Source organism: Barbatula barbatula, assembly GCF_947034865.1.
Source record: "Barbatula barbatula genome assembly, chromosome: 1".
Lineage (NCBI taxonomy): Eukaryota > Metazoa > Chordata > Actinopteri > Cypriniformes > Nemacheilidae > Barbatula > Barbatula barbatula.
The window spans coordinates 26,869,425-26,886,292 of record NC_136766.1 but is presented as its reverse complement, the minus strand read 5'-3'; the positions used below and the strand labels follow the sequence as shown (position 1 = coordinate 26,886,292).

General features: G+C 36.1%; 1 protein-coding gene across 1 annotated transcript; it reads right to left on the bottom strand.

Annotated features, from left to right (window-relative positions):
- Positions 1–9,482: 9,482 nt before the first annotated feature.
- Positions 9,483–11,748, bottom strand: LOC306891902 (zona pellucida sperm-binding protein 3-like). Its single transcript, XM_079452525.1, has 8 exons — positions 11,052–11,748; positions 10,858–10,979; positions 10,663–10,766; positions 10,406–10,583; positions 10,219–10,336; positions 10,071–10,156; positions 9,911–9,996; positions 9,483–9,834 (listed from the first exon to the last, which is right to left on the bottom strand). The coding sequence occupies exons 1-8, from the start codon at positions 11,631–11,633 to the stop codon at positions 9,767–9,769; spliced, it is 1,344 nt and encodes a 447-aa protein (XP_079308651.1). The 5' UTR covers positions 11,634–11,748; the 3' UTR covers positions 9,483–9,766.
- Between the last annotated feature and the right edge of the window lie 5,120 nt (positions 11,749–16,868).

Here is a 16,868-nt window from a genome sequence, read left to right as displayed (position 1 = left end):
GTCGTCACCTTTTAACAATTTTCTAATAAAATCAGTTTTGTTAGTATTCCATTCCTGCTAGAAATCCAAAACAGTATATAATGGCACAGGTGCATAATCAAAGCTGTTCTAGATTTGAATGTATTCAGTTCAGATAAGAACAAAACACTAGTTGACCAGAGTGGCACTTGATGGCGTGAGGCATATTTTATCTCCATGATCAGAACATGCTTTGTTTAGTGGAGCAGCACCAGCCCAGCTAACAGGGAACGTTCCCACAACTTTCACTAACGTTGTTTTGAAGGTATTTAAAGGTTAGGGGAAAACATTCTTAAAATAATGTTTATGGGACGTTTTTATAATGTTTTCAAAGTATGAGTAACGTTCCTTTAATGTTAAGAAAAACGTCCTTAGAACAACATTCTAGAAACGTTCTATTTATGTTATTTTTAATCAACGAATGTTCTTTTAATGTTAAAGGAAAATGTTCTTAGAACAACGTTCTTGTAACATTGTTTTGATGTTTTTTTGCACTTGATGAAGGTTTTTATAATATTAAGAGAAAACGTTCCAAGAACAATGTTTTCAGAACGTTGTTTTGATATCATTTGTAGTTGATCAATGTTCTGCTAATGTTAAAGTAAAATGTTCTTAGAACAACGTTCTTGTAACATTGTTTGGATGTTTCTTTGCACTTGATGAAGGTTTTTATAATATTAAGAGAAAACGTTCCAAGAACAATGTTTTCAGAACGTTGTTTTGATGTCATTTGTAGTTGATCAATGTTCTGCTAATGTTAAAGTAAAATGTTCTTAGAACAACGTTCTTGTAACATTGTTTGGATGTTTCTTTGCACTTGATGAAGGTTTTTATAATATTAAGAGAAAACGTTCCAAGAACAATGTTTTGAGAACGTCGTTTTGATGTCATTTGTAGTTGATCAATGTTCTGGTAATGTTACAGTAAAACGTTCTTAGTACAACGTTCTTGTAACATTGTTTGGATGTTTCTTTGCGCTTGATGAAGGTTTTTATAATATTAAGTGAAAACGTTCCAAGAACAATGTTTTCAGAACGTCGTTTTGATGTCATTTGTAGTTGATCAATGTTCTGGTAATGTTACAGTAAAACGTTCTTAGTACAACGTTCTTGTAACATTGTTTGGATGTTTCTTTGCACATGATGAAGGTTTTTATAATATTAAGATAAAACGTTCCAAGAACAATGTTTTCAGAACGTTGTTTTGATGTCATTTGTAATTGATCAATGTTCTGGTAATGTTACAGTAAAACGTTCTTTGTACAACGTTCTTGTAACATTGTTTTGATATTTCTTTGCACTTGATGAAGGTTTTTATAATATTAAGAGAAAACGTTCCAAGAACAATGTTTTCAGAACGTTGTTTTGATGTCATTTGTAGTTGATCAATGTTCTGGTAATGTTACACTAAAATGTTCTTAGTACAACGTTCTTGTAACATTGTTTTGATGTTTTTTTGCACTAGATGAAGGTTCTCATAATGCTAAAGGTTATACCTTCTTAGAACAATATTATTGGAACTTTTTTTAGACATTGGTTAAAGAGTTGGACTGTAACCCGAAGGTTGTGAGTCTTAGGACCACCAGAAAATGAAATTGGGGGGAGTGAATAAACACCACTCTCTCCACGCTCGTTCCAACAACCAAAGGAGCCCTTGAGCACATGTGACTTCTGCGTTTAACGCAAGCACTCTCTGCAGTTTCCAGTTGGGGAGACTTGTGAAATGGGAAAAAGAGACATTAGTTCTTCTTCTATACACCACTGCGGTGTCCTGCAGTGGAAGGCATCTGCTAAATTGATACATTTTCTTAGTTTCCCATTTCTACCTGCTTTAAGTCTTGCAAACCGGAAACTGACGAGGGTTCTTCCTGTTTAACACGGAAGTAACGCGCGCATGCTCCGCGGGCACCACAGCAAAAATGGATGCAAAAACTGTACTCTCACTGCTGTGTGTGAGCACTTGGATGTGTGAAATGCAGAGCAGTATGGGAAACATGTACTCGGCCAAACAACACTTCTAAGAAAGAAATAACTACATATTTATGGTAGAAAATGTTTGCTAGAAAATGTAAATGTCTATGATTAGTATGCCCAGTTGAGACAGGATCTCTGTGTAACCCAAAAATTGACATTTGAGCAGCACAGTGTCCTGTCATCTTGTGCGCCATGCTTTGTTTCACATTGTAACATCTATATGGCTGAATTTACAGTAGGCCTAATGCTGCTCTGACTACAAATGATTGAGAGCTGCACAATTGTCTCCTATAATAACATTTTAACTTAATGGACAACTCAATGTTTGCTCTTTTATGCATCAGTGAGTGACAAAACACCTCTGCACATAACCTGGGACAAAAATATAGCACAATTATAGTTTTTCATGGCTCTAAATTATAAATGGAGGACAGATTCGCTGGACGCATGGCCTGGCACAGTCTGGTCTGTTTGTTAAGCAGTCTGGCTAGTGGTATTTTATTACATTTATATTAACATTAATTAACATATTTTATATTATATAAATCTTAAATAATAATATATTTACTTATTATTGATGGCATGTGTAATAAAATATTTGATTATTAATTGTGTAATCATATTTTAAATGTCTATTAAGTAATCAATCAATTCATTATCCATCCATCCATCATGGGAAATCAGTAATATTATGAAGCTGATATTTTAAAATGTAAGCTGTCTTTTTAAGAGCATGGCGCGAAAATCGGATCGCGCCCAAAACGGATCGCGCATGCGCACAACGAACGTTTGTTCACTCCACATGGCGCTTCACTAGGTGAGTACAGAGCATGTAATCTTATTTAGTCTCATCTTCATGTGTTTATTGCGATTATTACTAAATTAAGATGCGACTGGATATTACATTACCGTGTATTGACGTGTTTTGAAGTATATTTTACATTTAAATCTAGCATGGGTCAGCCTATTTCAGCTTAAAACATTCTAGCTATATTTATATTTTTTACCCACCGAAAGTGCAATAAAATAAGTAAATGTTTCATTATCGATTTCAGTCACTCTAGTCTTTTATTGAATGCTTTGTTGAACTTAGAGCAGGGCGCCAATAGGCCTATTTGAATTCGGTGGTTGCTCACTGATGGCAGATCTGTTTGACCTCAAAATTAGAGTTTTATGTACTTTGTTGTTTGCGGGTTATGATATTCTCGATTTTGCATGGCATAGGAACATATTTAAGTTGATTAGTTATCATTGTTGACTGATTATCTCCAGCAAGCTTTAGTTTTTTCCCAGAACGTTCTGATAAGTTTAAACAGCAGAAATACCACCATATTATGTTTAAATGAACCTGTTAACATCGTGTCCTTACCAAACGCGATATAAAGTATGTTAACCAAAGGTTTTGTCCTAGCCAGCCGATAGCGCTGCGTGATGAGCAACGATCGTGCACTCTTCAGATGGATCAATCTGTGTTTGACATTGTAGATCCTACAGATCTAAGCTTTTGTAAAGAAAGTGAAAATGTAATGTTTCACAACATTGTTATTAAGAAACTTAAGAAACGGATCAGTGTGAGGTAGCCTTAACGTTTTAAAGCAAATAACTGAATTCAGTTGTATGTAAGCCAAACTGAATTTATCATGATCAAAAATAATAAATTATGATCTGTTCACTTCACAGGTGGAGAATAAGGAGACAGAAGACAGGTGTGCACAGGAGTCCAGTCTACAAACAGATTCAAATTGCAGTGTCCTAATAATATATGTTTTAATATGTTTTTCTTTTAAATTGTTGATACATGTTTAATAATTAAATACGTTTTAATGTTTTAAAAGGCAGATTTCAATTTAATTTGTTACCTAAATGTTTCATGTCACTTTTGAATACTAACCTGTTAAGAAATTGTTAATACTCGATATTTATGTTCATATTTTGAATGAAAATAAAGTTTGAAGAATGTTGTATCAAGTGTTTTGTAATCTTTTATTAATGTTCTTAACAGTAAATTAACAGAAACGTTTAATGTTATAAGAATATAAAAAAGTAGGTGTTCAAAGAACATTGTATTTTGAGTGAAAATAACGTTAGGAGAATGTTGCACGAAATGTATTTGTAACCTGTAAATAACGTTCTAATATATAAGAAATTAATGTATATAGAACGTTATACAAAACGTTTTGGTAACCTTTAAATAATATAATAACAAGAAACCTGGACATTTTAACGTTATTAGAATGTTTTTTTTATGTTTAAAGAACGTTATATTTTGGTTGGATATAAAGTTAGGCAAACGTTACAGAAGAATGTTTTTGTAACCCTTAAATAACGTTATTAGAATGTTTTTTTATGTTTAAAGAACGTTATATTTTGGTTGGATAAAAAGTTAGGCAAACGTTACAGAAGAATGTTTTTGTAACCCTTAAATAACGTTATTAGAATGTTTTTTTTATGTTTAAAGAACGTTATATTTTGGTTGGATATAAAGTTAGGCAAACGTTACAGAAGAATGTTTTTGTAACCCTTAAATAACGTTATTAGAATGTTTTTTTATGTTTAAAGAACGTTATATTTTGGTTGGATATAAAGTTAGGCAAACGTTAAAGAAGAATGTTTTTGTAACCTTAAATAACGTTATTAGAATGTTTTTTTTATGTTTAAAGAACGTTATATTTTGGTTGGATGTAAAGTTAGGCAAACGTTATAGAAGAATGTTTTTGTAACCCTTAAATAACGTTATAACAACAACAAGAAAACTGGACATTTTAACGTTTCAGAAACATTCCACAGCAATGTTTCCACAACCAAAATGCAATGTTTTGAAAATGTTTTTAGAACCTAAATTTGTTAGCTGGGAGGTTAGTAAAGCATTTCATTGTTTATTGTACTTATTGACATATATGATAAAACGTTAAATGTCATTTTCAAATAGATCACCTTAGTGGTGTGGAATCCACAATTGCAGTGCTTAGACTCTCCAAAGAGGGAGATCTGTCCACGGGCCTGCATTAGTCATTTATCTATCTACAAAAGATAAGAAACAATACTGATCTATATTGTCTGCACTATTGTAAGGTGACCTGTATACTGCATAATATGTAATGAGATACAGATAACATTGCTTTACCTTCTGATAGAGGTCATGCCATTTCTGCTGCCTTTGGGGCTGGTCTATTGAATCCAACCTGGCCATCCATTCGCCATCGCCCATAGTCTTGTGGCTCTTAGTGGTTTTGTGTTCATGTAAGCATAAAATGGAAATAAAATTAATTTTTGCAAGTACTGGATGTGTACATGGAGGACTAGAATTCATTTATTTAACTATACTATTCTATTCAACTATAAAAAATATATAATTTCAACTATAAAAAAATATAATTTCAATCAAAACCTCAAGCTATCTAAATTATGGCATGCCTTGATTTAACCATGTTTTTATAACAATAAAGGACAAACATTAGTTTAAAAATTTAAACAATGGCAACCACAAATTAATTACTACACTGAACTCGAAGATGAGACATGGGTTTTGAAAGTCATCTTTCTCACTGATATCACAGGCCACCTGAACAAGCTTAATCTCCACCTCAATGGGCTGAACACACCATTTTGAACATGTTCGAAACATGGGCTGCGTTTATGGACAAGCTGGCAGTTTTCTCAAGGGATATCGCTACCTCCATATTCCGATAATTCAAACATGTACGGGAGCTGTACGCACAGTGCAGCGTTAACACGAGTGAAATATCCAAATACATGTTCAAACTCGAATTGGAGTTCACAACACGGTTTGGGGACTTTTGGAATTTTGGACTAATGTTCCCTCTTTTGATTAAGCCTTTGAGCTTCGATGGACACAAATTCGATGCATCTCTGATAGAGTGGATGGATAGACAGGACATGGAAATGCAGCTAATTGAGCTCAAGAGTTCAGCACTCTGGATGACAAAATTTACAGAACTCCGCAAGGAGTTGGAAACCACAGCAGTCAATCAGGGATCTTGCATTTTACATGCTGGGCATCATTGCCAGAAAAATTCTGCTGTCTCAAAAGAGTTGCTTTGGCTTTGCTGACGGTTTTTGGATCGACATACCTCTGCGAGCAAATATTTTCACACGTGAACAATGTGTGTTGTAGAAAATTGATCTTGTAGTTTCAAAAAATTGCTCAAACAAAGAAGGTCCAGGTGTCAAAAAGTAAACTTTATTTGCGCATGCCAAACAAAGTGAGATCTTCCCAAAGCATCTAAAAATACAGTGTTTTCAACCCCATAATTATAGTGAAAACTGGTGCAGGGGGTTCGTCTGTTTCACCAATCAGGCAAATTCCCGTTATATCTTATTTTTAATGACCAATAACCCTATTTCTGCCACCAATAGATCCCAGGCAACAGGATACGTTTTTAATCGTGGAATCTTGGTTGGTGCATTAACAAATAATTAATGTGCCCATATTTGGACACTTTTCCGGTTCTCTTCCGGTGAAGCAACTTGGTGAACTCATAATGTGTCCTTGACCATGCAATGCATTGGTTAGAGGAAAGCAACTAAGTTTTCTGTATCTCATCCTCTGAACTTTATTTGAACCTTAGGCCTCAGGCCTCTAGGCCTCACAGACATCACTGGATTTTACATTGCTGTAAAATGTTGAAAAGTATTCTTAAGCATGCTATATAAGTATTTTTATGTAACTAATCATTAAACAGGTATACTGATTGTAACATTAAGTCATTTGGTATACTGATTGTAACATTAAGTCATTAAATCATCTTAGTCATTTGCTCACAATCATCTTGAATTAAATGTGGTTAAATATGGTTTCTGATTATGTCTCTAATAATTAATATTCTATTCTATTATTCCTATGAATACTTCTTAATGCTTCATGACTGATAAAAAGTGTGATAATAAAAAAGTGTGATATTAAAAATGCAATGTGAAATGATATGTAGATTAATATTCAAATGCATGCACAAATAAAGATATATCATGTTGGTTAATATTCAAATGCATGCATAAATGTAGATATATGTAAAAAGAGATACGTAAAACGAAAATACTCAATATGTGCTCTGTCCCTCTCGCAATCGCTTGACTGTTGATCATTCCGAAGCATGCGTGAAACTTAAGGTGACATACTACACTCCCAAGGTAACAGAGCTCAGCAAAGGAAAACAGGACCAGGGCTCACACCAAGTAGTATTAATAAGTACTGTACATCTATTTAATCTTGCATTCGCCTACACTGGGCCATGTTGGTAATCCTTGATTTAACACTGAAAAGCAGCATTAAAACGTGATTACAGTATTATTTGTTTTACAAACTCTTGCTGCTCTGCTTTTTGTTCTATAATTTTTTTATATACATATGTAACCGTTTCAGTTGTTAAATAAATTTTAAAAATAAAGATGATAACTATAACATGTGAAAAAGCAGCATTAGAAGTGGATTCCAATACTACTTGTGTTTTATACTCTTGCTGTCTTCCTTTCAAAGGAGCAAAATGTTTTGCATAAACAGTTTAAAATTAAGAAATCAGTGCAATTTTTTTTTATTGAAAAAAAATCTTAGTCTATTCAATTGTATTTTTTTCGGTCTTATAGTCATATAGTATAAGTATACAAATAGTGTCAATCTAAAAATAAATATTGTGGTACAATTACATGGAATACTAAACGTTGATCTTAAAATGGCACAGTGGTTGCCATGAAAAGAATTTATGGCACAGCACTTCAAAAAGGATACAGACCCCTGGCCTAGGCCATCTTTATGTAGATTTTCAGTGAAGCTTTGTATCAATGCTTGATTCGTTCTCTAAAGTGACTCCTTACCTCAGATTGAAATGTTTTAGAAAGCACAACACAGGGCTCGCTCTTAGGTTGTTGAGGTGTACTGTATTGCTTTGCATTTTATAGTTTGATTATAGCCTACTGTAAGAGTTCATTGTTGCAAGAATTTTGGATCTGGGTAATTATACAGCTAGACTCCCTCGTGATGAGTGCTGAAAAGTATTGGAACACATCTTCATAGATTATTTTAGGTAGTAATTTGATAATCTGAAATAGTCAGCATATGGGCCTTACTAGACTACAGTGAATAATTTACATATAGGCATTTGGCAGACACTTTTACCCAAAGCGACTTGCATAGCATTATGTATATGCATATACATTTGAAGGGTATCAGCAATCCCTTAGGATCAAACCCACAACCTTGCGTTAACAAACTGCTCTTACCACGGAGCTACAGGAAAGCTATTTGTAATAGAATGCAACAAACTGTGTCGGCATTTATTCATTAGTTACAAAAGTTTAGAGAAAAATGTCCAGGTCCGTAGCCAGCCAGTTGATAGGGGAGGTTCTTTTTTTCAAAAAGTGGACCTTTTTGCAGTTTTTCTCCTCCTTTTGTATTTAATTATGAGGTTCAAATACTTCATTTTGGTGACCTTTATGCACTAATAAGTATGTTAACCAGCACGCTTTTTGATGCACCTAAAATATTTATCGCATTGTTGTCAAATTGCTTCCTCGTGTAACACTTTTGTCAGTCCATACACAGTTCATAAGTTTAAAGCCCTCACTAACAACAGAATAGATTTAATGAACTTTACTGAAATATTAATAATAATTATTCTCATCATCATTTCTTGACTCTCTGTCAATACCTCTTTGCTATGTTTTATTATTATAATAACGCTACGTTTATATGGCTATTATATTGTAGACCAGGGGTCCCCAAACTTTTTTCTGCAAGGGCCACATAATTCTCCCTGTCTTTAATGGGGGTCGGTTTGTAACAGAAAATTACACGGGCCGGAGGTACTACTTGAATTATTGTGGAGATTTAATTATGATTAGAAATGTATTTATGATGACTCCTAATGGTATAATAGTTTATTAATAGTTAATAGTTTAGTGCTACTCAAATTCAAACCATTTTCTTAATTAACCTTTCTCTTTCTCAACCGCTTGGCCATTTTGTCGTCTCAAATTATTAGGCTATGTGAGTAATTTAGAGAAATTTGGCTCTGAAAGCCAATATTCTGACGCTCGCTCACGGCCCTACCAGAGCAAGCTCCCGATTGATTAATACCGCGCGAATTTTCGCCAACGTTCAGATTTTTCAACTCACGCGAATCACGCGAACGCTCAATGTGCGTCCTTCGCGCGAATCGCGCCGCAAGTAGGTCATCGCATCTTTGCATCATTCAGCTTTGAAAAGTGTATTGCGATAATTCTCTCTGTCTGCGCACGCACACGCGTCCTGCAATAATAATCATATTAATTGGAAACAGCAACCCAGAAATGTGTCACAAGCATTGATTAAAACAATGATGACAATAATCAAATGAAAAAAACGACTTCAATTCTGGACCTTAGGCAGTGAGGGGGGGTTTGTTCGAACCACCCGAACCCCCCCTGCCTACGGGCTTGATGTCTACACCCACTATACGTTATCTTTGACTCATATGCATTGGAACAGATTGCTGTCATGAACTTCATATAATCTCATTTATTTTTTGTGGTCTGTTGTGAAACATTTTGCAACAGCGCAGTCGCTCACTTTTGCCAGCAGAGGTCCTAGTCAAGAATCATTTACCTGCCATGCATTACCTGGCTTTCACCCAAATTACCGCTTAAGGTAGAAAGGCTTTGAGTGGCATAAGAACCAAAGTGTTAATTAGATGTTCAAGACTCCTTGAAGAACGACCACTTATAGACCATGTATAAATCACTGAACAGTTTTATTCAGCACTTGACATCATAGCCATTTCTAATTACAGTCGACCAAAGCCAAATTCCTTCACATTGAGGGGCCCAACAGATACTTGCTCCCACTGTAGATCTATAGAGAACAGACAAATATTGAGAAACTTCCAAGACCATAATAAGAATTTGCAAGTTTACGTGTTAACCCATACCTTTAACCTGATCGCTTGCACTACTGCTGCTACAGGTTGAGTCACAGCAGCCACACACTTGATCAGATTCATCTACAGACACCCACCTGCCAAACAAAGACATCCTCAATGATAAACGTCACCCTACTGAGCCAGTGCAGGCTTTTGGGGGGAAACATACCCATTAGGGGAGAAAGAGCAAGCCTTCTGCTCAGGGTTTGTTTGAGTGGCTAAAGGAACCGCCTTCAGAATGCATGTGATGTAGACCTGCAAAGACAGTTTTCAAAACCGTGCACTATAATGTGCTCATACCTAAAGCAAATACATACCAGCCCACTATTCACTTGCTGGAACCTGAAAGCCTCCAGCTGAAACTGCAGCTTATCAATTTGAGATCGAGGCAGGTAGCGAGAGCTCGAGCCTGTGAACTTGGCATCAACCAGGCACCTGGTGAAGAAAAGAGTTAAACACCATTCAATACTTCTAGGATGGGCTGAATAAAGGGCCATGTCTTACCCATTATTCTCAATGAATGAGTATCTGGGGTCAGAGTTCACATCAGGGGATGAAGTGGCTACACAACGGTCCACAAACACACGGAGGGGTACATGGTTGTACGTCTTCACAGAGGCCTCAATATTCACAATGTCACCCAGGAAGTACTGGTTTGAGGGTCTCTCAAACTGCCACTCATCTGTTTCAAGGACAAAATAGACATGGTCTTCAAAATGAAGTTGAAACTACATTAAAAGCTAAAGCTGTATAATACAAACCAGTCATAAGCGTGAGGGAGAAGACCAACCGCTCTTCAGCAACCTTTGTAGCTGCATATGGTACCCAAGTGGGCACCAGGACATTGCTGCTCACATTATGCATTCTATAGATTACAGAAAAAGCTCTTCACCACAAATAGCTAAATATTTCACTACACGCATGAGTATACAGCCATCTTGAGCTCAGAACCTCACCTTGGATAGTGACACTCAATACTGACAGTAGCAGAACTACTCCTGACAATAGGAACACCATTTGAAGCCTCTTGGGGAGTATAGACTAGGTTGAAGGCATAAACAAGCTCATCATCGGTTACCTAAAGAAACAAGAATGTTACTCAAATTCAGAACCTAAACACTTTTGGCAAGTAGAGGATCAGTCTTCTCACCGTTAACATGCTGCCACATTCATGCAGTTCTGACTCAAAGATGAGCACTCGAGCACTATTGTCCTCCCCTATTGGTTCACAGCCTCCCAGTGCAAAACCAGAAGCCATTAGTGGTTTTCCGGTGCCAAAGAAGTCTTCCATCACTTCCACATACACTGAATTATCACCACACTGAGCCCCTACACTATTGGGAGAAACAGGGCGCCGCAGCTCAAAAGGAATCTCTGGCTGTGCCGGTTCTTCTGGCAGTCTTGGAAAGGTCCACGTCAGTTTTTCCATCGGACCCTGCAAAAGCTGTTTAGACTGAACACTGACAGGATCTTGACCAGTCTGCATTGAAAACTGAGAAGGAAATCTCTGTGGCACAAGCATGGGGTTGTTAGTTTGGGTAAACTTAGGCATCCTAGTTTCACTCTGCTGAGGAACTTGCATATTTGACCTAGGCCTAAATGAACGAGGCTTCTGAGTTTGGGCCGATCTTCCCCGCCATTGTGCATCAGACAAGCCAACAAGAACAAGCACCAAACATAATACTACTTGCCACAACCCCATCATTGCTAAACATGAGTTTCCATGAAGCATTAGGAAACCAGAATCAAAATTTATACATTTGGATATCAGGATGGCGCCGCCCCTCTAGTGATTACCGTAATGCTTCTCTAGACTTGTTAATTTACCTAACCAGTTTGCAACAGGTGGAGGTTGTTGGACATTTCTTACGCAGATAATAATCAGGATGTGTGCACTTTGTATTTAGAGCTTTACTCTTGCTTATTTTAATTAGACCTGTCAAGTTAAAGCATAACCAACTGCATGCATAGCTGCACTTGTTTTTTGTGTTTCTTGTACTTTTTATGAATTCAGACACATAGCCACGCACAGATTAATACTCTAGAAAGTATCTAAAGTAGTAAAGCTTAATAAGCAAACTTCACAGGGACTATGATCATTACAGTTCAACTATTTATTGTGAATTTAAAATTTTCTCTCCCCATTCCAATTGTATTGTGATTAGACTGTGTGAACGGATCTAGAATGTGTGGTTCTATGTTAAACTTGATTCAGCATGACCTATATTATATGCTGCACAGCACATAGACAAAATGGGAAAGTTTGCATCTCTTGAGACACGTTATGAATTCTTATAACAAGTAATGTCAATTACCTTCTAAACACTTTGAATTCACCTATTAAGCGTAATCAAACAAAACAAATAGCACAAATGAACAAAATATACTGTGGTCCTCGAATTATGTTTAATTTTAAAATACTCTGGAGAATCTCAGTCATAAAATAGATGGTTCTTAAATACATTTGCAAAGTAGAAAACAAAACAGTTCTCAAAATAAAATGATTTAGTTTTGTTCTTTATGAAACACAGCGAGTAAATATTCTTATCCTTGTTTTCTTTCCAGAACAACAAAAGAGTTACAAATCTGCATTTTAACACAACGTTTGCAAGGTTGGGAAAAACGGTATTGCTCAAAAAAAAATCCTCCAGATATGATAAAACATCCAAACAGGGCTTCACCATATATTCTCTCCCGACGTAAATTTAACTCTTACCAAAATTAATGCTGTTTCCTCATCTACTACGGGTTCCTGAATAAACAGACATGCCATTTAACTGTCTGTGTTACGAACTTGTGCGCGATTAAGGAAAACGAATGAATAAACAAACGGCGTAGGCAATTTCAACACCCCTCGCGTTTCTAAAAGGGGGCGGAGATTGTAACAAACCTCTGGAATAAAACCTGCTCCGGACCAGGTTAGGTTCACAGAGTAGGTTACTATGGGTCCTCACTCTAAGTATAAGATACCTTGATTTCTGAAACGGGCTTGACTTACCCCGTGGTCGTGGGTTTGATATACCTCGCGTTCTGAAATGGAAAACCCAGAGTATCCCGTTTTCTGGGGTTAACTTACACGGAGTTTGCACTTACCCTGCTTTCTGAAACGGGTCCCTAATGTCTTTCATCTGTTGTGTGTGTGTGTGTGTGTGTGTGTGTGTGTGTGTTTATCCATGTTCTTTTAAATTTTTCAGTAACTTTATTTACATACTTTTAGCAGATCTGGAATCCACTATCTATTTTAGAACACTTTCTCATAGTCAAATGTGTGCCGGTTAAGATATCTTTTGTCATAGACTAGTTAGGTATGGTTTAATTCGCTTTGTGGGCCCATACAGTCTAATTGTATAATCTGTTTTATTAGTTTCTAATTGTTTCTAGAAAGTAGCATGAAAACTAGAAGGCCGAGTTGATTTTCCAATGTGTGTAGGGATCCACACCTGTTGTGCCTGGTATTTGCTCATAGACAACGCTTATGTAACAAGTGCCCCCAATGTAGGTTGGAGCAACGGACCAGTTTCAAGGTTAGTGGAGAACGGAATAAATACTGGCAGTAAATAAATCATACAACAGGTAAAATACTCAAAGAAAATATATTTTTGATTGAATAGTCACGTAAACAACATGAATCGGTTTGAAAATAAAACAATACAAAAAAACAAGAAAATGTATGCAGAAAAATATGAGTAATCGGTGTTGTCTTTGGTTTTCTTTTCGTATTCTCTTAAAACATCATTTTATCGCTTTTGCTGTTTAACCTTTATCCTTGTTTAGTTATCGAGTACAGCACAACTCTGATTTGATCTTGATTTTGGACAGCTTTTAAGGTTTACTGATCTTCAATTTAGAGTTAGGGTCTTATTCAAATTAGCTTTTAGTTTTAACCTCCTATACCGTTAGACAAACCAAATAATTTCCTTAACCAGTTTGTCATGTAACCACATTTAAACCCAACTAAAACATATATCAAACTGAAATGATAAAAATTAAAATCCAAAATTTACATCTGATTTACATTCAACAATATTCAGTGAACTATACTCTTGTTAGAACTTTTTTTTCTGAATTGTCTCACGAACACCGTCCAGAAAGTTCTTTAATAAAGTCCAGTGCGTGCGTGAAATCAGTTCAGTCCTACCAGTGCAAAGTGGAAAAGAATGTCCTCCCAACTGAAGAAGGGTTGAGGTTATAGCACGACGGAAAAAGGGTCCTCGTGACACAGCAAGTGTATTTTCCCAGGCTTAGATTTCAGCATTCAGAACTCTTTTTTTCTTTTTGGGAGTCTCGCCATCTCGATTCCATAGGAGAATTTTCCAACTCAAACAATAAACCTGACCTGTTTTACCAAAACAGTGTCATTAATATTATTTCTTTTTAACTTTTTTTCTTTAAACTGAGTGTTTAAACATCCATCTAAACTTTCATGACCAACATATGTTATCTTGACATATTGAGGATGTTCAAATTACTATTCATCCATGCTAATCGCTTAACGTTTCGAAATATAATTCTAGCTTCTTAGCAACAGACAGATAATTCAGACACCCTGCAGACCCAGATTCATTTTTGTCTTCACATGACAAGCAGATACTGTTGCATACTTCGTGTCACACTCCTCTTGTCACCCAACCAAGATTAACGCTGGTGCAGATATAATTACACACATGTAATCTCCCCAATTAAACTGTTAATAGTAGCCAATGTCGTCCTCAAAAGTATAATGTTGATGGACTGATTGTTGAATTTGTGCCCCCAGTCCCGGGACTGAGCTGGTTGGAGACTGCAACTGATCTGTGGTTGAAAGGGTTCAATTGTTTTCTCTCAGTATTTCCCATCCTCCTTTCAACTCTTTTTCACACTAAAAATCGGTTTTTCTCTGCAGTATTAGGCTGCAAACACAAAGGCAGATCCAGTGGGTGCCTGTAGACATTTTTTTGAATGACTTATGAGTATTAAACTCATAACCTAAGACTTTAGATTTTTGGTAATAGTCCCACCGAAAAAGCAGAAAAATATCAAATAATCCATAATACATGGTTTTCCCATCCCTTGTATCTTCACTTGGAGCAAATAAAATTACTTAAACTACAAACAGCCTCCGGATTATTTGAAGCCACACAGTTTCTGCCACCCAGATTGGTCAGCTAGCTGGGTCAATATCTGTGGGGTGGGGACAGCAGTGAGAGTATGGGACATGGAGAGAGTATGTTCCCCTCATTTAAAGAGACATACCCTCTTCTACCCCCTATCCCTGCTTTTATATTTGCCCCATACATTTTGTTTTAATGATCTATCCTGCCTATATAGCTCAACGCTGACCCCATGTGTTTGTCTGTTTTCTAACACAATTGTGATGTCAAATAGAAGTTATGGCAACGTGTTTAACTAATTTGGAAACATTTCTAACAAGAACCTTCAACAAATAATTTTAATCAAAACAAGAATGGCCAAACTGTTCTCCTCTGGGGCCCATTTCAACCAACACTGACTTAAAATGTGAACTCTGAGTTGATTTTCACCGAGATGTGAAAAATTTATTTTTTGGTTTCAGAACAGCTGGTTTGAGTTAGTTCTATCAACTCTGGGTAGATTTATCTTGAGTGAAGCGTCACGACTATGACGAGCCATGATCAATGGAGCTCCGATACGACGATTCACCATGGCAACGGAACATGGGGGCAGAAAGCGCTTGAGAGTGAGGCACACTTTCTGCTCTGCAGTGGATTTACTAATGTGCTGAAAATGACTCTTGTTTCAATTAAAAAATAGATAAATGTACCAGTAAACAAATACATTAATCAGTAAATGAATGAAACAACAGAAACGAAACAGAAATAATAAAACATTGTTATGTCCTCATTCCCCATAAGTGCTCTATAATGATAATTGTGAGATGTCATGATCACTTGTTAGGGTTTCAGATTCTAACGGTTCGATCTCTTCTCGGAGCACATTTGGATAGGAATGGCTCCACATCTAGCCTATGTTTATTGCTTCATTTCTGCATGTATGCCTGTGTTTAGACATACTTTATTCATGCGTTTTATTTATCCTCTACAAAAGCACAAATTGCATTTAAGTCACTTAGTTGGTGTCTGTGTGATCAAAATGTGTGCCATGAATGACTGTATGAATGAATATATGAATTAGGTACACCACTTGCTTTAAAAAGGCGGAGGAGATCGAAAGAAACTCTGTTTATAGAAAACCTGCTCCCGACCAGGTTAGGTTCACAGAGTAAGTTACTATGGTTACTGACTCTGAGTATAACTTACCTATCTTTTAAAAATGGGCTTTAGTTACCCCATATTCTCTGGGTTTGTCATACCTCACATTCTGAAACCGAAAACCCAAAGTTTCCCTCATTTCAGAGTTTTCCCAAAACCTCCTGAAACGGCCCCTGGTGTAACTAGAAGCTCAAGAGAGGGAAAACCTCAGTGTTCTTCCCATAATTTGTCTCAATATTCATTAATGTTACATTTCTTAATCCATCTTTGTTATTCAGTTCAATTCAATTTATATAGCGCTTTTCACAACCTTCATTGTTGCTTTACTTTTTTATCATAATAAAAAAATGAATTAACATAATACTAGGGGAAACTTTAAAGAGAATAGTGTGGCATTAAGATACATGGTATTATTGAACGTTTTTCTCTGTGCAATGTACACTGATGTTAGTGGATTGTCAGAAATTTTAAATTATTCAATCGAAGTATATTTAATTTAGGTATATTATTATTTTAAATATTGTTATCAGGACTGGGAGTGTAAAATTACAATATACCAAATCAATTTGGAATAATTCCAATACGTGCAGAAATAAAAAATATTTGATAAAGTATGTTAACATGCATGTGTGTTATTAAACGCAAGTTTAAACGCAAACTAAATCAGCAGTCTCCCAGTGAGTAAGCCAGTGGGATCGGTGGCAAGGAACCAAAACTCCACTATAGATGTACACCAATGA

What these genes read in the sequence shown, in the direction of transcription:
- LOC306891902 (XM_079452525.1), bottom strand. Translation starts at nt 11,633, where the DNA reads ATGCTTCATGGAAACTCATGTTTAGCAATGATGGGGTTGTGGCAAGTA. An exon ending in ATTGAGTGTCACTATCCAAG is followed by an intron (nt 10,767 to 10,857) that starts GTGAGGTTCTGA and finishes TGTAATCTATAG; the next exon opens with AATGCATAATGTGAGCAGCA. An exon ending in TGCTCTTTCTCCCCTAATGG is followed by an intron (nt 9,997 to 10,070) that starts GTATGTTTCCCC and finishes TTTGTTTGGCAG; the next exon opens with GTGGGTGTCTGTAGATGAAT.